The sequence below is a fragment of the Scyliorhinus torazame genome, chromosome 7 (assembly GCF_047496885.1).
Source record: "Scyliorhinus torazame isolate Kashiwa2021f chromosome 7, sScyTor2.1, whole genome shotgun sequence".
NCBI classification, from domain to species: Eukaryota; Metazoa; Chordata; class Chondrichthyes; order Carcharhiniformes; family Scyliorhinidae; genus Scyliorhinus; species Scyliorhinus torazame.
Genome location: NC_092713.1, coordinates 51645443 through 51670300, shown reverse-complemented (window position 1 = coordinate 51670300; position 24858 = coordinate 51645443). Strand labels below are relative to the sequence as shown.

At 50.3% G+C, this 24858-nt stretch overlaps 1 protein-coding gene across 1 annotated transcript in view; it reads left to right on the top strand.

Annotated features, from left to right (window-relative positions):
• The first annotated feature begins 4379 nt into the window (after window positions 1–4379).
• Window positions 4380–24858, top strand: part of LOC140427340 (monocarboxylate transporter 13-like) — a 35092-nt gene continuing 14613 nt past the window's right edge. The window contains 1 exon segment of the mRNA XM_072512891.1: window positions 4380–4523. Within this exon segment, the coding sequence (XP_072368992.1) occupies window positions 4380–4523 (144 nt within the window).

Here is a 24858-nt window from a genome sequence, read left to right as displayed (position 1 = left end):
ACCGGGACCTTGGATTCATGTCGCATTACAGGGGCTGGTTTAGCACAGGGCTAAATCGCTGGCTTTGAAAGCAGACCGAAGCAGGCCAGCAACACGGTTCAATTCCCGAACCAGCCTCCCCGAACAGGCGCCGGAATGTGGCGACTAGGGGCTTTTTTACAGTAACTTCATTTGAAGCCTACTTGTGACAATAAGCGATTTTCATTTTCATTTCACATTCACCCCCCACCATCTGGCCTGGGCTTGCGAAATCCTACCAACTGTCCTGGCTTGAGACAATTCACATTTCTCTAACCTGGGATTACCCCTCTCTCTGGATCTGTAAAGACTTAATTACCTGCAAATGCTCGCATTCAAAGCATTGTCTTGCATCTTTGACTTTGTCTATATATATGTTTCTGGAATCGACCTCTTCATTCACCTGAGAAAGGAGCAATGCTCCGAAAGCTAGTGATTTGAAACAAACCTGTTGGACTTTAACCTGGTGTTGTAAGACTTCGTACTGTGCTCACCCCAGTCCAACACCGGCATCTCCACATCAATGTAAAGCCTGCAAGGGAAGTATATTTGTTTATTCGGGGCTATTGTTACAGTCGTCTGTTCGAACTTTTGTTGCTATATGTGTTGGTTTTGTTTGGCTTTGTGAATTTGTGATAAAAAATGTGAAAAGCCCAATAAAATATATTTTTTAAAAAAGCAAATGAAAATCAGGCCCATTGAGATCAATCTTTCGCTTAATGGTAGGCTGGTGTTTTATTATGGTTTTAAATACTCTCAAACACAGCTCTTTAAAAAACGTTCATGCTTTGAAACAATATAATGAACCTTTTAAAGACTATCATCCACCTGTAAATACATTAAAACATTTTTTAATACTTAAAACATTTAATTCCTTAACAAACTTTCAATGCCCAATGACTGGGCTGGGGAACATCTTGGACAAACTGGTTTGGTTTTGAACAGGAGCAGCGAATCCATAGTGTGAAGACACACCATTAACGATTTCAAAATGACTAGGAGCAAGCAACATACTGCAAATGTAAGGCACAAAATAAACATGGGGTACTAGGTGGCCCGGTGGCACAGTAGTTAGTACTGCTGCCTCACGGCGCTGAGGACCCGGGTTCGTTCCTGACCCCGGGTCACTCTCCGTGTGGAGTTGGAACATCTTTTTTAGGATGGTGGAGGTGAGACCCGCGCAGACATGGGGAAAATGTGCAAACTCCACATGGACAGTGACTCGAGGCTGGGATCGAACCTGGATCCTCAGCGTTGGGAGGTAGCCATGCTAACCACTGCTCCACCGTCCTGCCCACGCTATAGACCTTTCTGACGGGAGATCTCATTCCTATAGAGCTTTCCGATAGGGGGATCTCATTACTATAGAGTTTCCCGATTGGGGGATCTCATTACTATAGAGCTACCTGATAGGGGGATCTCATTACTATAGAGCTTCCCGATAGGGGGATCTTATTACCATAGAACTTCCCAATAGGGGGATCTTATTACTATGGAGCTTCCCGATAGGAGGATCTCATTACAGTAGAGCTTCCTGATAGGGGGATTTCATCACCATAGAGCGTCCCAATAGGGGGTCTCATTACTATAGAGCTTCCCGATAGGGGATCTCATTACCATAGAGCTTCCCAATAGGGGGATCTCATTACTATAGAGCTTCCCGATAGGGGGATCTTATTACTATAGAGCTTCCCGATAGGAGGATCTCATTACAGTAGAGCTTCCTGATAGGGGGATTTCATCACCATAGAGCGTCCCAATAGGGGGTCTCATTACTATAGAGCTTCCCGATAGGGGATCTCATTACCATAGAGCTTCCCAATAGGGGGATCTCATTACTATAGAGCTTCCCGATAGGGGGATCTTATTACTATAGAGCTTCCCAGTAGGGGGATCTCATTACTAGAGCTTCCCGATAGGGAGATCTTATTACTCTAGAGCTTCCCGATAGGGGGTCTCATTACTATAGAGTTTCCCAATAGGGGGTCTCATTGCTATAGCATTTCCCGATAGGGGGAACTCATTACTATAGAGATTCCCGTTTTGGGAATCTCATTACTATAGAGCTTCCCGCTAGGGGGATCTTATTACTATAGAGCTTCCCGATAGGGGGTCTCATTACTATAGAGTTTCCCAATAGGGGGTCTCATTGCTACAGCATTTCCCGATAGGGGGAACTCATTACTATAGAGATTCCCGCTAGGGGGATCTTATTACTATAGAGCTTCCCGATAGGGGGGATCTGAATACTATAGAGTTTCCCGATAGGGGGTCTCATTACTATAGAGTTTCCCAATAAGGGGTCTCATTGCTATAGCATTTCCCGATAGGGGGAACTCATTACTATAGAGATTCCCGTTTTGGGAATCTCATTACTATAGAGCTTCCCGCTAGGGGGATCTTATTACTATAGAGCTTCCCGATAGGGGGGATCTGATTACTATAGAGCTTCCCAATAGGGGGATCTTATTACTATAGAGCTTCCAGATAGGGGGATCTAATTACTATAGAGCTTCCCTATAGGGGGATCACATTCGTATAGAGCTTCCCGCTTTGGGAATCTCATTACTATAGAGATTCCCGCTTTGGGAATCTCATTACTATTGAGCTTCCCGATAGGGGGATCTTATTACTATAGAGCTTCCCGATTGGGGAATCTCATTACTATAGAGCTTCCTGACAGGATCATATTACTATAGAGCTTCCCGATGGGGGGATCTTTTTACTTTCGGGCTTCCCGATAGGGGTCTCATTACTATAGAGCTTCCGGAAAGGGGGTCTCATTACTATAGAGCTTCCCGAAAGGGGGTCTCATTACTATAGAGCTTCCCGCTTTGGGAATCTTGTTACTACGGAGCTTCCTGACAGGATCTCATTACTATGGAGCTTCCTGATAGGGGCATCCTATTACTATAGAGCTTCCCAAAAGTGGATGTCATTACTATAGAGCTTCCCGCTTTGGGAATCTCATTACTATGGAGCTTCCTGACAGGATCTCATTACTATAGAGCTTCCCGATGGGGGGATCCCATTACTATAGAGCTTCCTGCATTGGGAATCCCATTACTATACAGCTTCCTGACAGGATCTCATTACTACAGAGCTTCCCAATAGGGGGATCTATTAAAAACATACACAAGTTTTTGTATAACATTTCGTTATGACATGCAAAGCTGCAAACAATTTTTCAACTTCCCTGTCATAAGAGTTCAAAGCTGCAATTCATGATTCTCCCATGGTTCATGGTTCACATCTGCTCAAATGGTGCCATGTCGCATGCGGTCTGACTCCATGGACATTGAGGGGTGTCTGAAATGCTGTCTTCCATAATGGAGCAGATAAATTTGGGATAGCTGGATGTTGGCTCACGACCCTCTCCCTTATTACATGCAGTTCAAGGCTGCCGCCAACAGGAATTGGGACAGAAATACCAGAACAAATTCCACCAGCCTTTTTTAAAAACCTGCCTGTCACATGCTGGCCCCCTGACAGGGATGGGAAAATCTAAACCGGTTTTGAATCGGCAACCACTTATTCTGAAACTGCACTCCGAATACTAGCAAATGCCCTCTCAGCACCTACCCTGCCAAACCCCTCCAAAAGTTTTGATATTTCATGAAGCTAATCTCACATTCACTACACTCCAATGAGTACAGACCCAACTTGTTCAACCTTTCCACGGCACAGTGGTTAGCACTGCTGTCTCACACCGCCAGGGACCCAGGTTCAATTCCGGCCTTGGGTGACTGTGGATTTTGACATTCTCCTCACCTGAGTGGGTTTCCTTTGGGTGCTCCGGTTTCCTCGCACAGTGCAAAGGTGAGCAAGTTAGGTGGATTGGCCATGCTAAAATTGCTCCTTAATGTCCGGGATGTGCAGATTAGGTTAAGGGGTTATTGGAATAGGGCTGGGGAATGGGTTTGGGTGGAGTGCTCTTTCAGAGGGTCAGTGCAGATTTGACGGACAGAATGCCCTCCTCCTTCACTGTAGGAACTCTGTGATTCACACCTGGGATGAGGCAAAAGAATCAATGATGGCACAGAGAATACATCTGACAAATAACATTTTAAGTGACAGCAGTTTTTAGCGTCCTCAGCCTCGGGGGCACAAAGCCACAAATATGCGAGCAAGGAACAGCTCCACCATGCAGGACTGTATTTGGAACTGTATATAGTTCAAGCTGACCAATAAAAGTGTTTCTGTTTAAGAGCACAAGCCTCAAGATCTCGTCAACAAATCGCCACCACTGCATTATTAAAAAATCCATTTTAAGAACATAATATGAAACCTCGGTAGTGGATCAAGTTGGATCCCGGGAATTACTGTCTCGGAGACCAGACCCCTGTCATATCCATCAGAACATGAAGCGACGGAACATTCGTAAACCACTTGAGGACAGAGAGACACTCCAGCAGTCAGTGTTGCCATCAAGAAATGTTTTCGAACCCGGTAGCACCAAAGTACCTAATAAATCTGTTATGGACATAAGTGATAGCTCAGTGGAAGTAAGTAGTAATGAACTGTCCCTGCTGGAAGAGTTATCCGTTATTGCCGTTCCTGTTAATGTTGCTCCTGTAGAAACATCTGAAGACAGAATTACACCACCCTACAAGAAACAGGAAAACCCCTCAAATATTCGATTTATAATTGTCCAACTCATGTTTATAATGTTTAGTTAGAATTTAGGACTGAGTAAATTAGATATCCAAAATGTTATAAAGGAGTTAAATGGAGAAGGATGTGGTGATTATCCCTTACAGGGCAACACAAGAGATTACGGGTCACCTGGCCTCGGGGACCAATGGAGACTCAGTAGGGAATCACCCAGGGGGTAGAGCCCTCTTAGGAAAAGGGACATTTTGGAGCTATGCATGCTGCTGCTGTACAATTCTTATTAATAATTGTATTCATGAATGGAGTCTGTGAAAGTGCATCAATCCAGTTTGTCACTATTACAAAACTTTACTGCAAGGTGAGAATTGTAAGGCTATTGCAGAGGTTAGCAGTGAAGATACACCCAGATAGTCAAGAAGCTCTATAGTAATGAGAGCATGTCAGGAAGCTCTATAGTAATGAGATTCCCATATTGGGAAGCTCTGTAGTAATGAGATTCCCGAAGCGGGAAGCTCCTTGGTAATAAGATCCCCCTATCAGGAAGCTCTACGGTAATAAGATCCCCCTATTGGGAAGCTCTGTAGTAATGAGATCCTGTCAGGAAGCTGTATAGTAATGGGATTCCCAATGCAGGAAGCTCTATAGTAATGGGATCCCCCCATCGGGAAGCTCTATAGTAATGAGATCCTGTCAGGAAGCTCCATAGTAACGAGATTGATGATTGGGGTTTGTTTTGTTAAGGTTAGTGACCATTAAATTGAATAGCATTGTGAAAGTGGAAACTTTGTCAGATGTATTAGAGTACAGTATTCATCGTGTAAAGTGCTACTTTCCATTTCATATTGAAATTCAGATTTAACCGCATCAGTTGTCCCCTCCCCTTTCATGTATTAATTGAAGTTCAGCTCTGCCGACTGTTTGACTGTTTCAAAGCTTGGACAGATAGCGGAGCTTCTGGCTAACTTCAAAAGTTTTTAACATATTCAGCTTTGCAAGCTTTGTTGTCAGAGTTGTTGAATGGAATTCTGTTATGAATGCTTGCCTGACTTCCAACTCCACCAAAGGATTCAGCTGGCAGGCGTTGCTTGTACAATTGTGCAATGGGGTTCCATTATGAATGTTTGGCTGACTTTCAAACCCACCAATAGATTCAGCTCATCTGGGACTGTTGATGAGGGGGCTGTGAGCTAGTTTATTGGACAGTTTTATGGGTTGCTGTTCAAAGACTTCCCTTTGGTATTATAGAGCTGTTGAGTTCTGTATATAGTAGCTACTGTATGAGGGGTTATGGAGGTGGGGGTATGAATGAGTATTGGAGAGTTGGGGGCATAGAGGGGTAAGGAAGTGAGTGAGGTAGGCATGTTAGGGGGCCTCCCATTTATCTCCAGAACTGGATATTGCAGCAAATGGAGGCAGGCCTTTTAAACTTGCTGTCTCCACATAGACCCACATCTATTCCTGCCTCTGTCCTGCTGCAGGAGGTGGCAGGCCGGAGTCAAGTCCATCCCCACCACCCCACACCACCAGGTAGCATAGGTAGGAACTGTTGGCCAGCAAGTGGGATTGCAATGTTGAGTTGTGGATGGCTGGACAATTGATTCCCAGCCTCAAAGATGAAAATCTGGCTCAGCGTGTGGAGGGATTTCCTTCTCGAGGATTGTGAATCTTTGGCATTTTCTATTAGACTGATTATCAAATTATAGAGAAGTTAAGGGGAGCAGACTGCAAAATGGAGCTGTGACCAGGATTCGATGGTGGAGCAGGCTCATGGACCTACTTGCCCATAGATAACAATTGCTTCAGTAGTGCTGATAATCAATCCAGTGTTTTGAAAAAACTGCACAGGCTAACAATGCCGATACTGCTTCACTGGCTTGTGCAAAGGTCAGTGGGAGCCGAGAGACCCCAATCACAGTTTTTAGTCACCTTGAATTTCTGCAGCTTGTAAAAGGTAAAGGTGTCTATTTGTGGTGTGTGTTGAAAATACCTGTTTTATTGTTTTTTTAAAAATATATGTTTTATTCAGGTATTTTCATAAAAACAAGCTAAAGCAGAATTGTACATTATAAATAACCAACATCCACTCGGCACTCCCCCTGCTCCCTACCCTCACCTCCCATCCTGCCTTCCCTGTTTTAACTCCCCCATTGATCGACCCCCTCAGGATGAACTTGACCGTCTCCACCTTCAGGAATTTTGCCAGGTCACTTGCCCACACCCCCACTTTCAACGGCTTTGAGTCCCTCCATCCAAGCAAGATCCGTCTCCGGGCAAGATCCGTCTCCGGGATATCAGGGAGGCAAATGCCAAGACATCGGCCTCTCTCGCCCCCTGGACATCCGGGTCTTCCGACACCCTGAATGTCGCTACCTCCGGACTCGGTACCACCGTCACCCCCAGCACCTCGGATATTACGCCCACAAACCCCTGCCAGAACCCCTTTAACTTCAGACATGCCCAGGACATGTGGACGTGATTCCTGGGCCTTCCCGCGCACTGCCCGCACCTAACGTCTAACCCCTCGAAAAACCTACTCACCCGCGCTACCATATGTGCCCTGTGAATTACCTTAAACTGGGTGAGGCTTAGCCTCGCACACAACGAGGACTCATTCACCCTCCGCTGGGCCTCAGCCCATGTCCCGACCTCCACTCCCAGCTCCTCCTCCCACTTGTGCTTTATGTCTCCCACCAGGACCCCCTTCCAATCCATTAGCTCCATGTAGACCTCGGACACCTTCCCCTACCATATCTCCTCCTTCAACAGCACCTTGTCTTGCAACCCCAAGGGCGGTAACCCAAGGAAAGACGTCACCTCTCTCCTCACAAAATTCCGAAGCTGCAGGTGCCTGAAACCATTCCCCATGGGCAGCTCATACTCTTCCTCCAGGTCCTCCAATTTTGTGAAACTGCCCCCTATAAACATGTCACCGAATCGTTCGATCCCTGCCTGTCACCACCCCTGAAACCTAGCATCCAGTCCCACCCCCGGTGCAAACCTATGCTTGTCACAGATCGGTTCCCACACCGAGGCACTCTCCAGTCCCAAATGTTGCCTCCACTGCCGCCTCACCCTCAAGGACGACACCGCCTCTGGGCTCACGGTGTGCCTGACCGGCGAGAACGACAGACGCGCTGTTAACAACGCCCATAAGCTCGCTCCCCTACAAGAAGCCATCTCAATCTGCCCCCATGCCGACCCCTTCCCCACTACCCATTTCCTAACCATGGCGATGTTCACCGCACAGTCGTAGTTCATTATATTCGCCAGCGCGCCTCCCCCCCCCCCTCCAAAAAAGCCCTCCTGACCATGGGCTCTTCCCTGCCCACACAAACGCAGAGATCAGCGCATTGACCTTTTTGAAGAACGACTTCGGGACAAAGATCGGAGGGTCCTGAAATACGAATAGGAACCTTGGCAGCACCGTCACCTTTATTGCCTGCACCATCCCGACAGCGGCAGCACATCCCAACTCTTGCAGTCCCCCTTCATCTGTTCCACCAGCTGAGTCGAGTTGAAATTGTGCAGCTGCACCCAACCCCGCATCACCTGCATGCCCAGGTATCTAAAACACTTCCCCAGCACCTCCTCTCCTGCCTCTGGTCTCAATCATAAACACCTTGCTCTTTCCTATGTTCGACTTGTATCCGGAGAACTGGCCAAACTCCTCCAAGTTCCCCATAATGCCCCAAATACCACCCAAAGAGTCAGAAATGTATAACAACAGGTCGTCCGCATACAACAAAACCCTGTTCTTGATGCATCGCCCCCATGCTCTCCATCACCTCTCTCAACCCGATAGGGGCCCTCAATCCCTGCACCAACTCCTCGTCCACCCTAGGAAACTCCAGCTGATACTGCCTCTGAATCCACAGTGTCTTTCCTGTGGACACTAATCCAAACTCCATCAGGAGCCTCTGCCTCTCCATCAGCAGCCCGGCCTCCGAATACCTCCTGTCTACCCTCAGAATCGCCTCCACCAGCCTCGTCACCTCTGCTCTCTCTCCTCCATCTCCCTGTGCGCCCGAATTGAAATAAACTCCTCCCCCCGAACCACCGCCTTGAGCGCCTCCCACAGCGAGGCGGCTGTGACCTCCCACGTGTCAATGAACTCCACATTCCCTCAGCGCATTCGATTATGCTGACACCTTCCCTGACCTCGGGCTTGACCGATCCAAGCTTGGCTCAAAACCATATTAAAATCCCCCCCATGATGAACCGGTGTGAGTCCAGGTCCGGAATCTTCCCCAGCACACGCCTCATAAAATTTACATCTCAATTTGAGCCATCAACATTGACCACGACCACCGGCAACCCCTCCAGCTTCCCACTCACCATCACGAACCTCTCCCCTGGATCTGCCACAATTTTCCCACCTCGAACGCCACCCGCTTATTCACCAGCACCGCCACCCCCTTCGTCTTCATATCCAGTCCCGAGTGGAGCACCTGCCTCACCCATCCTTTCTTCAACCTTGCCTGGTCCCCTATCTTCAAATGAGTCTCCTGCAAAAAAGGCCACGTCCGCCTTCAGACTCCTCAGGTGAGCAAATACATGAGACCGTTTGACCGGCCCATTCAGCCCCCTCACATTCCTCATGACTAGCCTGGTAGGGGGGGGGAAACAAAAGGAACATTTCAAGGGGAAAAGTTTCCTGAGAACAAAGAAACATTCGCACAAACTCCTCAAGTTCATTGTCCTCCTTCTCCTGCCAGTCCATTGTCCCTCATAAACTCCATCGCCTCCTCTGGCGTGCCAAAATAATATTCACGCTTCTGGAATGTCACCCAGAGGCGGGTCGGGTACGGCACCCCAAACTTCGCCCCCTTATTAAAGAGGGCAGCCTTGACCCGGTTCAACCCAGCCCTCCTCCTCACCAGTTCTGCACCCAAGTCCGAGTACAATCGCAGCTCGTTCCCTTTGCAAGTGAACATCCTCACCTGCCTCGCTCACCGAAGAATCTTTTCTTTATCCAGAAAGCAGTGCAAACGCACCAGCATCGCCTTTGGCGGCTCACCTGTTTGCGACCTCCACATCAGTGCTCGGTCGACCTCCAGCGGCCGGTCAAAGGCCCCCTCCCCCATCGACTGCTCCAACATTTTGGCCACGTCTGTGCCGGCCCCCATGCCTTCAATGCGGTCGGGCACCCCACAATCCCCAAGTTTTGCCTTCTGGAGAGGTTCTCCCGCATCCCCCCACCTCAGCCACCAACGAGGCCAACTGCTCCTCGTGCTCCCCCACTGCTCTTTCACTTCCTGGATCGCCCGGCCCTGGGACTCCAGCCTCTGCTCCACTCTCTCGACCCCGATCTAATCAGTTCCACCACTTTGGCCAGGTCTTCCAGGGCCTCCTTTCTCTGCCGGCTGAACGTAGCGTTCAGAAACTCCACTAGCTGCTCTGTTGACCACTGGATGGGCATAACAGCCCCCTCGGTCTCCGCCATCTTGACCTGCGGCGCGCCACGAAGATTATCCTGTACCAGCAGCTCTTTTCTTCTCGCCCCACTCCTATTTGTGGATCCACCACCAGCCACACCAGAGGAGTTACACCTTCTACAGCCACTCCTGCACCTCTTTCTGTCATGATATTCAAACACACACATCATGATGGACACACCAACAGGCAAATCAGAGCACACAACACCACAACCAATCACACACAAGAACACCAACCACATAAAAAGCACGAGCACGACACCTGGTGGTCAGTAGGTCTGGGGACAAAGACACGGAGAAGAGCTGTTACAAAATCACAAACAGGGAATCCCCACGTGCAGAGTGTCAAGACAAAACTGTACATAGTAAGTTTAAATAAAATAGCGTTGTACCATATACAACCGTGTTGGCTCATCTGTGTGTCAGAACACCCAACACCACATGGTACAGGAGTGGATCGATACCTGCCATTCTGGACATGGACCGCACCGACAAACCGCAGCCGTTGCAAGTCGCGGGGAACCTAGGTACCAATTGGAAGCTCTTCAGGCAGCGATTTGACCTGTACATCCGAGCCACCGAAAAACAGAGTGCCTCGGATGAAACGAAGATTGCAATGCTCCTCTTCTACGCAGGTCAGCACGCCCTCGACGTCTTCAACTCACTGGTGTTCGAAGAAGGCGAAAACCAATCCAAATATGACACGGTCATCCTCAAACTGGACCAGCACTTTAAAGTTGAAGTAAATGAAAGTTTTGAAAGATACCTCTTTCAGCAACGCCTGCAAGGTAAGGAGGAGCTTTTTCAACCCTTTTTGACGCACCTCCGGATTCTAGCGCAGTCCTGCGGTTACGGCACCACCACAGAGTCCATGATCAGGGACCAGATTGTTTTTGGCGTTGCCTCTAGTGGCCTACGCCAGCAGCTTCTCAAAATAAAAAGCCTCACCTTAGCATCTGCTGTGGAAGCCTGTGTCCTCCACGAAAATGCTACCTGCCGTTTTGCCCGATTTCAGGCGTCCGAGTTGGCACGGAGGGGGTCCCCAGCCGTCGAATCGGCAAGCCAGGCCGCCCACGACATCGAACGCATCCAGGCCGTCGATTACTTCCCGACCCACGGCCCGGATGACAGCGGCCGCTTCCCGCGCTTTTCGCGGTCTCCCGCGCTGGTGCGCGCCAAAAATAACGGCCACATCGAGGGACGCACTGCACAGGCGCGCCCACCGCAAGATCGCACTGCGCATGCGCAGTGGCGCAACAAACGCCGTGACGTCATGACGTGCGGCAATTGTGGAGCTCTACATTTAAAAGGGCAATGTCCTGCAAAAAACCGACAGTGCCTCAGATGTGGCAAGATGAGCCACTACGCTGCCCACTGTCGTTCGGCTCAACCCATGGATCCGGCACATCCCCGACAATCTCGCAGACAAGTCAGGACCGTCCAGCCCACGCATCAAGCCTTCCAGTTAAGTGATGCAGATGACCAGGATGCCTTCCGCGTTTCCGTCATCGATGTCAACAAGGTCAATGCCATCAATCCAGCCGATGAGTGGTGTGCCACCCTGACGGTCAACCGATCGCGCGTCACCTTCCGTCTGGACACCGGCGCATCCGCCAACCTGATTGCATATTCTGCAGTCCAGGCCATGAAGGTCAAACCACCCATCACGCCATCCCGGCTCAAGATGGTTGACTATAACGGGAACGTCATCCCGTCCATAGGATCTTGCCAGCTACAGGTAACTCACAAGATGCACATGGCCACACTCCCCTTCGAAGTTGTCGGCTCATCAAAAGACTCGTTACTGGGCGCACAGGCGTGTAAGGTCCTTCACCTGGTACAGTGCATTATGTCTCTCTCTCCAGATGAGATATCCGACTTCCCGGATGCTGAGTTCCACGCAAATCTCCATTCCCTCCTTGCTCACAACCAGGAGGTTTTTGAAGGCATGGGGACATTGCCATACACGTACAAGATTCGACTCAAACCGGACGCCATCCCTGTCGTTCACGCACCTCGCAGGGTTCCTGCGCCACTCAAAGACCGCCTCAAGTTACAACTGCAGGATCTTCAGGACCAAGGGGTCCTATCCAGGGTCACGGAGCCCACGCCATGGGTCAGCTCCATGGTCTGTGTAAAGAAGCCCTCTGGCGAGCTCCGCATATGTATAGATCCTAAAGATCTGAATAACAACATCATGCGGGAACACTATCCCATCCCGAAACGAGAGGACCTCACCAGCGAGATGGCGCAAGCCAAAATATTCACCAAATTGGATGCGTCCAAAGGATTTTGGCAGATCCAATTGGACCCGGCCAGCCGAAGACTATGCACATTCAACACCCCTTTTGGCAGATTCTGCTACAACCGGATGCCATTCGGCATCATTTCAGCATCTGAAGTTTTCCACCGCATTATGGAGCAGATGATGGAAGGCATCGAAGGGGTACGTGTATATGTGGACGATATCATCATTTGGTCCACCACTCCGCAGGAACACATGCATCGTCTACGACGTGTCTTCACCGCATACGACAAAATGGCCTGCGTCTCAACCGTGCGAAGTGTGCCTTCGGCCAGACGGAGCTGAAATTCCTCGGGGACCACATCTCACGGTCAGGGGTCCGTCCCGATGCAGACAAAGTTAGCGCCATCACAGCCATGCCACGGCCGGCTGACAAGAAGGCTGTCCTAAGATTCCTGGGCATGGTCAACTTCCTTGGGAAGTTCATTCCCAACCTGGCTTCTCATACAACGAATATGCGCCATCTCGTAAAAAAAATCGACAGAATTCAACTGGCACCAATCGCATCAGCGGGAATGGGAGGAGCTCAAGCACAAACTGGTCACGGCACCAGTGCTGGCGTTCTTTGACACGACTCGCCCTACAAAGATCTCAACAGACGCCAGCCAATCTGGTATTGGAGCGGTACTCCTGCAAAAAGACAGCACGTCGTCATGGGCCCCAGTTGCATATGCTTCACGAGCCATGACCCCTACCGAACAGCGCTACGCGCAAATAGAAAAAGAATGCCTGGGCTTGTTAACTGGACTGGACAAGTTCCACGACTATGTGTATGGCCTGCCACGATTTACGGTTGAAACTGACCACCGCCCCCTGGTCAACATCATTAACAAAGACCTGAACGACATGACCCCTCGCCTCCAGCGCATCTTACTTAAACTCAGGAGGTATGATTTCGAACTGATCTACACTCCGGGGAAGGATCTCATCGTGGCGGACACTCTCTCCCGGGCAGTGAGCACACCACCAGATGCGGAGGGGTTCGTGCGTCAAATTGAGGCACACGTAACTCTGACAGCAGCAAATCTGCCAGCTGATGATCCTAGTCTGGCCCACATACGCGCAGAGACGGCGACTGACCCCCTTCTGCAGCGAGTGATGCGCCACATGACGGAAGGGTGGCTCAAAGGGCAGTGCCCCCAGTTTTATAATGCGCGAGATGACCTTACCAACATAGACGGGGTCCTTATGAAATTAGACAGGATCGTTATTCCGCACAGCATGCGCCAGATGATTCTTCATCAACTACACGAAGGCCACTTGGGCGTCGAAAAATGCAGACGAAGGGCCTGAGAGGCGGTATATTGGCCGGGTATTAATGAAGACATAGCCAACATGGTGCTCAACTGCACAACCTGTCAGAGGTTTCAGCCGGCGCATCCTCCGGAGACGCTTCTACCACACGAGATGGTGACGTCCCCCTGGGCGAAGGTGGGTGTTGACCTATTTCACGCGCTCGGCAGAGATTACATCGTTATTATAGACTACTTCTCAAACTACCCGGAAGTCATGCCTCTCCATGATCTGACGTCGTCCGCAGTCATTGGGGCCTGCAAGGAAACATTTGCTCGCCATGGCATTCCAAGGACTGTCATGTCAGACAATGGACCCTGTTTCGCCAGCCGTGAATGGTCGTCCTTTGCCGCAGCATATGGTTTCACTCATGTGACATCCAGCCCTCTACATCCACAATCGAACGGGAAGGCTGAAAAGGGTGTCCACATCGCCAAGCGGCTCCTGTGCAAGGCGGCTGCTGCCGGATCGGACTTTAACCTCGCCTTGCTGGCCTATCGATCGGCCCCGCTATCCACGGGTCTCTCGCCAGCGCAGCTACTAATGGGTCGCTCCCTCAGGACAACGGTACCTTCCATCCTGGCACCAACAACAGACCATGAGACGGTTCTTCGGAACATGCAAATGCAGCGTGATCGCCAGAAAAGTCGGTACGACACACGAGCGACGGACCTGCCCCCCCTGTCCTCCGGAGACAAAGTACGCGTCCATCAACCATATGGTGGCTGGTCAGCATCGGCCGAAGTCCTCCGACAAGTGGCTCCCCGCTCGTTCCTGGTTCGCATGCCGGATGGTTCAGTGCATCGCCGCAATCGGCGCGCCCTTCGCCGACTTCCACGCTCACAGCCACACAGTACGCACACGCCAGATCCTCAACAGGCTTCCGAGGATGACTTTGTGGAGCTGCCGCACATCACGCCCTTTCCATCGCCACCCATGGCCATGCCTGCACAGCAGCCGGTGGTTCTTGATCCACCCTTGAGGCGGTCAACCCGAACTCGTCACAAGCCCATTAGACTGGACTTATAATACCGTTCATATGTCTAACAAGTTGCACAATTTTACATGATAACCTGTTGTTGTTTATCGTTCCAGATATCGTCTGACTGGACAACTGTTCAAGTTTTTTTTTTCTCTCGTTCGCATTCATGTTATGTTATGGTACAACTTGGTTCATGTGACGCACCCGACATCGCCCCATGTAAATAGTTCCGTCATATGCACATGCTGTACACGACACACACACACTCTTAGATGCACTCACGACACGATCATATTTATTACCACGTAGGCACATATCTTTGTAAAAAGGGGGGATGTCATGATATTCAAACACACACATCATGATGGACATACCAACAGGCAAATCAGAGCACACAACACCACAACCAATCACACACAAGAACACCAACCACATAAAAAGCACGAGCACGACACCTGGTGGTCAGTAGGTCTGGGGACAAAGACACGGAGAAGAGCTGTTGCAAAATCACAAACAGGGAATCCCCACGTGCAGAGTGTCAAGACAAAACTGTACATAGTAAGTTTAAATAAAATAGCATTGTACCATATACAACCGTGTTGGCTCATCTGTGTGTCAGAACACCCAACACCACACTTTCCATCCAAAACATTTGCACTTCAGACGGGGAAAGGACCGGAAAATACGACCTTGAGCGGGAGCCACCAAATGTGCGACCACTCACTCCATGGCCGCCACTGGAAGTCCCCACACCTGTTGTATTGATGTGCACTAGCTCTGACATGGGCTGCCATTTTGGTTAAATTTATATTTGAGTCCTACCCCCCCACAACCCAAAGATGTGTAGGGTTGGTGGATTGGCCACTCTAAATGGCCCCTTAATTGGGGAAAACAAATTGAGTACTCTAAAAAAGATTTTTTTAAATTGTAGTTAGACTCTTATTTCAGCCAGAAGTTTGACATTCCCAATTAATCAGGACCAGCTGTGAACTGTTGATGGTGCTGTCAGCAATTGGGAAATATTGACTCAAACTAGCTATAGGTAGATGAGATTACACAAATGATTCCGGCCTGGAAGCGATAGTAGGGTGAAATAGTTTCCCTATCAATTAAATCAGTAAGTACAGTAAGTGCTAGGAGCTGTTGTCTGTTAATTAACATGGCATATCTTTCTTGTGATTTGTTATTTGCTCCACCTATTAGCTTTGCCTATTACTTCCGCTCACAGTTTTTCTTCTCAATTGTGTTTCGAGATGAGGGGTAATTTCTTCTCCCAGAGGGGAGTGAACCTGTGGAATTCTTTACCGCCGAGAACTGTAAAGGCTGGGGCATTAAGTATGTTCAAAGCTGAGATAGACAGATGATTTTTAATCGGTAAAGGAATCGAGGGTAATGGGGATAAGGCAGGAAAGTGGAGTTGAGGATCTGCCGTGATCTCATTAAATGGCGGAGCAGACTCAATGGGCCGAGTGGCCTACATCTGGTCCTATGTCTTATGATCTATCAGAACAGAGTCATCCTCAAGACCTGACGGAATGCGGATCATACAGACCCATTTCACTGCTGAACGTGGATGTGAAAATAATCGCGAAGGTCCTGGCCAAAAGGCTGGAGGGCTGCGTACCAGAGGTGGTCGCAGAGGACCAAACCGGCTTTGTCAAGGGTAGGCAGCTCACAGCGAACATCAGGCGGCTGCTGAACGTAATAATGACCTCCTCCGGGGCGAGAACACCAGAGGTGATCGTCTCCAGAAAAGGCCTTCGACAGAGTCGAATGGAAATACCTCCTCGAGGTACTGGAACAGTTTGGGCTAGGAGCGGGATTCACCGCCTGGGTGAGGCTCCTGTACAATGCTCCCAAAGCGAGCGTCCGAATTAACACCACCAGCTCTAAATACTTCCAGCTGCAGAGAGGAACAAGACAGCGCTGCATCCTGTCCCCACTCTTGTTCGCGCTAGCGATCGAACCTCTGCCGATAGCCCTATGGGACGCGAAAAGCTGGAAGGGAATCCGGAGAGGAGATAGAGAGCACAGAGTGTCACTCGATGCAGATGACCTGCTCCTCTATGTCTCGAAGCCACAGGAGGGACTGAAGGCAATACTGCAAATACTGAAAGAATTTGGAACCTTCTCGGGCTACAAACTTAACCTGGGCAAAAGCGAGGCATTCCCAGTGAACCCAAACGGGGGAGGGAGAGAGCTGGAGGGGCTCCCGTTCAAAACAGCCCAGAACAGATTCTGCTACCTGGGGATCCAGATAGCCAGACACTGGACACAGATCCACAAGTGGAACCTGACCAGCCTGGTGGAGGAAGTAAGAAGAGACCTTCGAAGGTGGGGCTCACTCCCACTCTCCCTGGCGGGGAGAGTGCAGATGATCAAGATGAACATACTGCCAATGTTCCTCTTCCTGTTTAGATCCATTCCGATATTCATCCCCAAGGCCTTTTCCCAAAACGTAGACAGTCTAATCATGGCGTTTGTGTGGGGGGATAAGAACCCGGGAATTCCCAAACAGACACTGCAAAGAAGGAAAATCAAAGGGGATTTGGCCTTACCAAACCTACAATACTACCACTGGGCAGCAATGGCAGAAAGAGTGAGGGGATGGGTACAAGAACCTAACACCGATTGGGTACAAATGGAGGAGGCATCCTGTAAAGGAACGATCCTCCGGGCCCTGGCCACAGCAGCACTTCCATCCTCCTCAACAAGATACACAACGAGCCCAGTGGTAGCGGCCACGCTGAGAACGTGGACCCAGCTGAGACAACACTTCAGGATAGCTAAAATGTCCCCCATGGCTCCCATATGCGGCAATGACAGATTCCCCCAGCCATGCTGGATACCACCTTCAAAAGATGAAGGCGGGATGGGGGCACATTGACGGTTGGGGACTTCTACGTAGGGCACAGACTGGCAACACCAGACGAACTGACGAGGAAGTGGAGGCTAGCAAAAGGACAGGAATTGAGACACCTCCAAATAAAGCACTTCCTCCGCAAAGAGACAGTAGGGTACCCTGGGGTCCCAGAAACCACACTACTGGAGGACCTGATAGCCCCCCTCCCTTCTCATTGCTTGTGCCTATGTGGGAAAATATACGGACAGCTACTGGACAGAGCCCGGACTCCACTGGACGAGACCAGACAAAAATGGGAGGATGAACTGGGGACAGAGGTAGGATGGGGACTCTGGAGCGAAGCACTGAGCAGGGTGAACTCCACCTCCTCCTGCACAAGGCTAAGCCTAATGCAGCTCAAAGTGGTGCACTGAGCGCACCTGACCAGAACCCGAATGAGCAGGTTCTTCCCGGAGGTGGAGGACAAATGTGAGCGGTGCCAGAGGGGCCCGGCCAACCACACCCACATGTTTTGGGCTTGCCCCAAGCTTGCTGGGTTCTGGACAGCCTTCTCCGAGGCAATGTCCAAGGTTGTGGGGGTGAGGGTGAAGTTGTGCCCAATAGTGGCAATCTTCGGGATATCGGAGCAGCCAGAGCTACACATGGGGAACGGGGCCAACACCCTCGCTTTCGCTTCCCTAATCGCACGCTGGAGAATCCTGCTCGGCTGGCGATCGGCAGCACCACCCACAGCTGCAGACTGGCTCGCTGACCTTTCGGAACTTTTCCCCCTGGAGAAGATTAAGTACGCCAGACGAGGGTCAGAGGAAGGCTTCGTGGATACTTGGGGGCAGTTTGTCGGTCTGTTCCAAAACCTGTTCGAGGCCAACAACGAGGAGTAACCTAAAGATGTTTTTAAAAACACACCAAGATAGATGTGGCACCAAAAGACTGCGCAACCCAGGGTGGGAAGGAAGGAAGGTGGGGAAACCACGAGAGATATGGGGGGGAGGCTACTCCCCCCTTTTTTCTTTTTTTTTCTCCACTCTGTCCGGAAGATAAAAGAAAAGCACAGCCAAAGCTGGGGGGGGGGGGGGGGGGGGGTTGGTCCAACGGGGGCACCGGTTAGACCGATCCAGAGGGCAATGCAATGCACATAGGGTCAGTTAAACGAAGGACAAACTAAACCTCTCTATATAATAAATTAGCACGGGCGAGAAAATGTGTTGTGTAGATACACAATTGTTTATAAATATGGGAAATGCCAATAAAAAGATTTTTTTAAAAAAGACAAGTATTTGGTGGTAGGAAGTCCCACATTAGTAACCTTTGAATGTAAATAAAAGGTTCCCTTTGTAACTATGTACACCATTGTAATTAAGGAAAGGTGATTATGAAAGCTATGGTCACAGATGCGGGGACGACCTGTGATATACATGTTGTTGATGTGCTTGTTGTTCTTGGTCTGTTTTTTAAATTTGTGTGCTATGTAAATGTTGATGTTGTGTTAAAATTCCAATAAAAATACTTTTTTTTAAAAAAGAACAGATTCATCAGTTGTTAATGGACTTGGAACAGAGCCACTTGCTGTATAGGGAGTTTCCGATTCACCCAACAAACATCTGGATGTAATTTTTGAGGATTTCACTGTTTGCCCTGGTAATACTGACAAAGCCGACTCTCGCCCCTGAGTCAGAGTCGAGGCTGACACTCCAGATACTGATGAGTGCTGCAGTCAGAGATCTCCGTCGGCGGGATCCCGCGGATTTCCCGATGCCGTGGGGGTGCCAACAATGGGAAATTCCATTGGCCGGCTGCCGGAACAGAGAATCCCGCCCACTATCTTTTACATGAGACATTAAAGCAAGTCTGCAGTCTCGTGTGGATGTAACTGATCCCATGGCATTATTTAAACAAGAGCAGGGAAGCTTCTCCAGCCCCCGCCCCTGCATACCTGCTAGTGATTATCCCTAAACGAACATGGCTAAATTGTGTTTGTGGGACCTTGTGCAAATTGGCTGCTGGATTTCCTGCATTAAGATAGTGATTACACTTTGAAAAAATATTTAATTGCCTGTAAAATGGTGTGAGGTGGCCCTAATCGTCAGCACGGTGGCACAGTGGTTAGTACTACTGCCTCACAGCACCAGGGACACAGGTTTAAATCCTGACCTTGGGTAACTGTGTGGAGTTTGTACCTTCTCCCTTTGTTTGGTGGGTTTCCTCTGGGTGCTCTGGTTTCCTCCCACAGGCCAAAGATGCCAGGCTGGGTGAATTGGCCATGCTAAAATTACCCCAAAGTTAGGTGGAGTTACGGGGATAGAGGCGGGGGATTGGGCACTCATCCGTCGAAAAAGAGGCCCAAGCTATCGTTGAAGCTGTGCGGCATTGGAGGCATTACCTGGCCAGCAGGAGATTCACTCTCCTCACTGACCAACGGTCGGTAGCCTTCATGTTCAACAACACCTAGCGGGGCAAGATCAAAAATGATAAAATCTTGCGGTGGAGAATCGAGCTCTCGACCTATAATTACGAGATTATGTATCGCCCTGGCAAACTCAACGAGCCCCCAGGCACCCTATCCCGAGGTACATGTGCCAGCGCACAGGTAGACCGACTCCAGGCCCTGCACGACAGCCTTTGTCATCCAGGAGTCACATGGTTGTACCACTTCATTAAGGCACAAATCTGCCCTATTCCGTCGAGGAAGTAAGAACAATCACCTGGGACTGCCAAGTCTGTGCGGAGTGCAAGCCGCACTTCTACCGGCCGGACCGCGCACGCATGGTGAACGCTTCAGCGTGGATTTCAAAAGGCCCCTCCCCTCCACCGAACGTCACACATATTTCCTCAGTGTGATCGACGAATACTCCCGGTTCCCCTTCGCCATCCCATGCCCCGACATGACGTCTGCCACCGTCACTAAAGCCCTCAATTCGATCTTCACTCTGTTCGGTTTCCCCGCCTACATCCACAGTGACAGGGGATCCTCATTCATGAGCGATGTGCTACGTCAGTTCCTGCTCAGCAGGGGTATCGGGGGTATCGCCACCAGCAGAACGACGAGCTACAACCCCCGGGGAAACGGACAGGTAGTAAGGGAGAATGGGACAGTATGGAGGGCCGTCCAACTGGCCCTACGGTCCAGAAACCTCCCAGCCTCCCGCTGGCAAGAGGTCCTCCCTGATGCACTCCATTCCATGCGTTCATTACTTTGCACTGCCACTAACAGTAACTTCCCCAGGAAGTCCACATCCGGGGTGTCGCTCCCGACTTGGCCCACAGCTCCGGGAACCGTGCTTCCCCGTAAACATGTCCGACTCCACAAGGCGGACCCGTTGGCGGAGATGGTGCACTTGCTCCATGCAAATCCCTAGTGCGCCTACATGGCGTTCCCCGACGGCCGCCAGGATACTGTCTCCCTCAGGGAACTGGCACCAGCAGGTTCCACCCCCACACCACCCCCTTCGCCCCCCGCGCCACCCTCCCCTCCCCCGTCGCTCACAACAGCACCCCTGCCCACGCCCGTCGATGAAGAGGATTGCGGCACGCTCCCGGAGTCACCTTCGACCAGGTCAGCACCAACATTGCCCACACCACTTTGTCGCACCCAGAGGAACATCAAGGCCCCGGACCGGCTAAACCTCTGACCGGTCCACCAGACGTCAATGGACATTTGTTTGCTTTGTAAATATTATCTCATTATTGTATATAGTCATCCACCACCCCCGCCGGACTCAATTTTTAACAAGGGGTGAATGTGGTAAACCACTGTTGTACCTATATTAGAGGATGTATGGTAGAACCTGCACTATAGGTTCGCCTGTAGCCCCTGCCTGCCTGCTGGCTCCGCCCAGGAGGCGGGGTATAAATAAGCGTGTCTCCAGCTTGCAGCCATTTCGCGAGCTGCTGTGGGAGGCCACACATCTGATAGCAATAAAGCCTCAGTTTGGATTCAACTATCGTCTTTAGTCCAATTGACCGTGCCTCATGTACTGTAGGGATTGAATAATTTCTAGTAACGAAAGACTCAGTAAAATCAATCTTTCTTTCTTTCATAGAAGTCATTCTGCTTGAATCAGGCTTAGTCATTTAATCAGCAAAAACTTGGTTAGCTATCAAAACCGTCCAACTTTTAAATGACGGGAACAGCAGGTAACTGATACGACACTACATTAAATAGAAGTTAATGTACTTTAGACACGCCGCTCAGTGCGTTTAGGAAGTACTGTTATGGTTTTAGAAGGTGGGGTTTACTGCTGATGTGTTTCATGTATTTCTGCATATCATTGTAATGATTGACCTAGGAAGAATATCTCCGATTTCCCCCCGACCCCCCATTACTCAACTCCCTGTCTAAGCGGCTCGTTCCACAAGAGTCAACTGGGGGAGTGAACGGTAACTGTATTCATTGTTGTTTGAGTGCTAATGCTGGAAATGAGTTTTGTGCTATTAGTTTCTCCAGTGTTTGACTTTCTTGCTTGTTTAGATTATCTTGTAAAAGTCTAAAGGATTACAATTACCGCCAAGTAATGGACAAGTGCTTTGCGTATTTCTAAGGAAAAACACGGCAAGAAAAATGTAATTTACTGCCTGCATTCGAATTACATCACACATTTGTCAGCACCAGTGATTTGATGGTGATTTTATTTTTAGTATTTTGTAAGGAATTGATAGGGGGTAGACGTGAGGAACCTTTTGCTGCTTGTGGGGGTGTCCAGACTAGGGGCATGATCTTGAAATCAGGAAACTTCTCTTTGCATAAAGGGTGGTAGTAGTCTGGAAATCCCCTCACACAATAAATTCCAGTTCGGTAAATCATTTACTGGTTGAGGGCTATGGAGCAAAGCTGAATGGATGGAGTTGGGATACAGATCAGATATGATCTCATTGAATTGCAGAACAGGCTGGAAGGACTGAATGATCTAAATGTACTCCTATGCCCTGCATACAGAGTGGGTCAGGAAAATGTTAGGGTGCATGACCACCCTGCCTGTCCTTGTGAAGAGTTCTCAATCCTTTCTCCTCTATTGATCAGCCCTGTGTTTGAACTGAGGCACGATCAATTTGACTAAAGACGAAAGTTGAATCCAAACTGAGGCTTTATTGCTATCAGAAGTGTGGCCTCCCACAGCAGCTGGCGAAATGGCTGCGAGCAGGAGGACATGCATATTTATACCCCGCCTCCTGGGCAGAGCCAGCAGGCAGGGGCCACAGGCGAACCTGTAGTGCAGGTTCTACCGTACATCCTCCTAATATAGGTACTACAGTGATTTACCACATTCACCACCTGTTAAAATTGAGTCCGGTAGGGGTGGTGGGGTGGATAATTATATACAATAATGATTTTAATATTTACAAAGCAAAACAAATGTCCTTTGACGTCCGGTGGACCAGTCAGAGGTTCAGCCGGTCCGGGGCCTTGATGGCCCTTTGAGAGCAACAAAGTGGTGACGGCGATGTTGGTGCTGACCTGGTCGAAAGTGACTTCGGGAGCGTGCTGCAATCCTCTTCATCGATGGGTGTGGGCAGAGGGGGAGACGGACGGTCCTGGGGGTGGTGGTGTTGTGAGCGATGGGGGAGGGGAGGGTGGCGCCGGGGGCGATGGGGGTGGAACCTGCTGGTGCCAGGTCCCTGAGGGAGACAGTATCCTGGCGGCCGTCGGGGAATGCCACGTAGGCGTACTGGGGGTTTGCGTGGAGCAAGTGCACCCTCTCCACCAACGGGTCCGCCTTGTGGAGTCGGACATGTTTACGGGGAAGCACAGTTCCCGGAGCTGTGAGCCAAGTCGGGAGCGACACCCCGGATGTGGACTTCCTGGGGAAGGCAAAAAGACGTTCATGCGGTGTACTGTTAGTAGCAGTGCAAAGTAATGAGCGAATGGAATGTAGTGCATCAGGGAGGACCTCTTGCCAGCGGGAGGCTGGGAGGTTTCTGGACCGTAGGGCCAGCTGGACGGCCCTCCATACCGTCCCATTCTCCCTTTCTACCTGTCCATTTCCCCGGGGGTTGTAGCTTGTCGTTCTGCTGGAGGCGATACCCCTGCTGAGCAGGAACTGACGCAGCTCATCACTCATGAATGAGGATCCCCTGTCACTGTGGATGTAGGCGGGGAAACCAAACAGAGTGAAGATCAAATTGAGGGCTTTAATGACTGTGGTAGACGTCATGTCGGGGCATGAGATGGCGAAGGGGAATCGGGAGTATTCGTCGATCACACTGAGGAAATATGTGTGACGATCGGTGGAGGGGAGGGGGCCTTTGAAGTCCACGCTGAGGCGTTCGAAGGGGTGGGAGGCCTTCACCAGGTGTGCGGTCCGGCCGGTAGAAATGCGGCTTGCACTCCGCACAGACTTGACAGTCCCTGGTGATTGTCCTTACTTCCTCGACGGAGTTGGGCAAATTTTGTGCCTTAATGAAGTGCTACAACCATGTGACTCCTGGGTGACAAAGGCTGTCGTGCAGGGTCCGGAGTCAGTCTACCTGTGCGCTGGCACGTGTACCTCGGGATAGGGCGCCTGGGGGCTCGTTGAGTTTGCCAGGGCGATACATAATCTCGTAAATATAGGTGGAGAGCTCGATTCTCCACCTCACGATTTTATCATTTTTTATCTTGCCACGCTGTGTGTTGTTGAACATGAAGGCTACCGACCGTTGGTCAGTGAGGAGAGTGAATCTCCTGCCGGCCAGGTAATGCCTCCAATGCCGCACAGCTTCAACGATAGCTTGGGCCTCCTTTTCGATGGATGAGTGCCGAATTTCAGAGGCATGAAGGGTGCGGGAAAAGAATGCCACGGGCCTGCCTGCCTGATTGAGGGTGGCGGCAAGGGCGACGTCTGATGCGTCGCTTTCTACTTGGAAGGGCAGTGTTTCACCTACAGCATGCATTGTGGCCTTGGCAATATCAGCTCCGATCCGGGCCAAGGCCTGTTGGGCCTCGGCCGTCAGGGGAAACTGGGTGGACTGCATGAATGGGCGGGCCTTGTCCGCATAGTTTGGGACCCAGTGAGCGTTTGAGGGCCTTGGGGCAGTGGGGGAGGAGGAGCTCCATGAAGGGGTGCATGCGGTCAGGATCGGGCCCCAGAACTCCGAGGATGGCTAAGCGGTTCGTGCTGAACACGCACTTCTCCTTGTTGTAAGTGAGGTTTAGGAGAGTAGCGGTGTGGAGATATTTAGCAAGGTTGGCATCGTGGTCCTGCTGATCATGGCCGCAGATGGTGACATTGTGTAGGTACGGAAGCGTGGCCCGCAAACCGTACCGGTTGACCATTCGGTCCATCTCCCTTTGGAAGACTGGGACCCCGTTAGTGACGCCGAAGGGGTCCCTAAGGAAGTGGTAGAGGCAGCCGTCTGCCTTGATGGCGGTGTA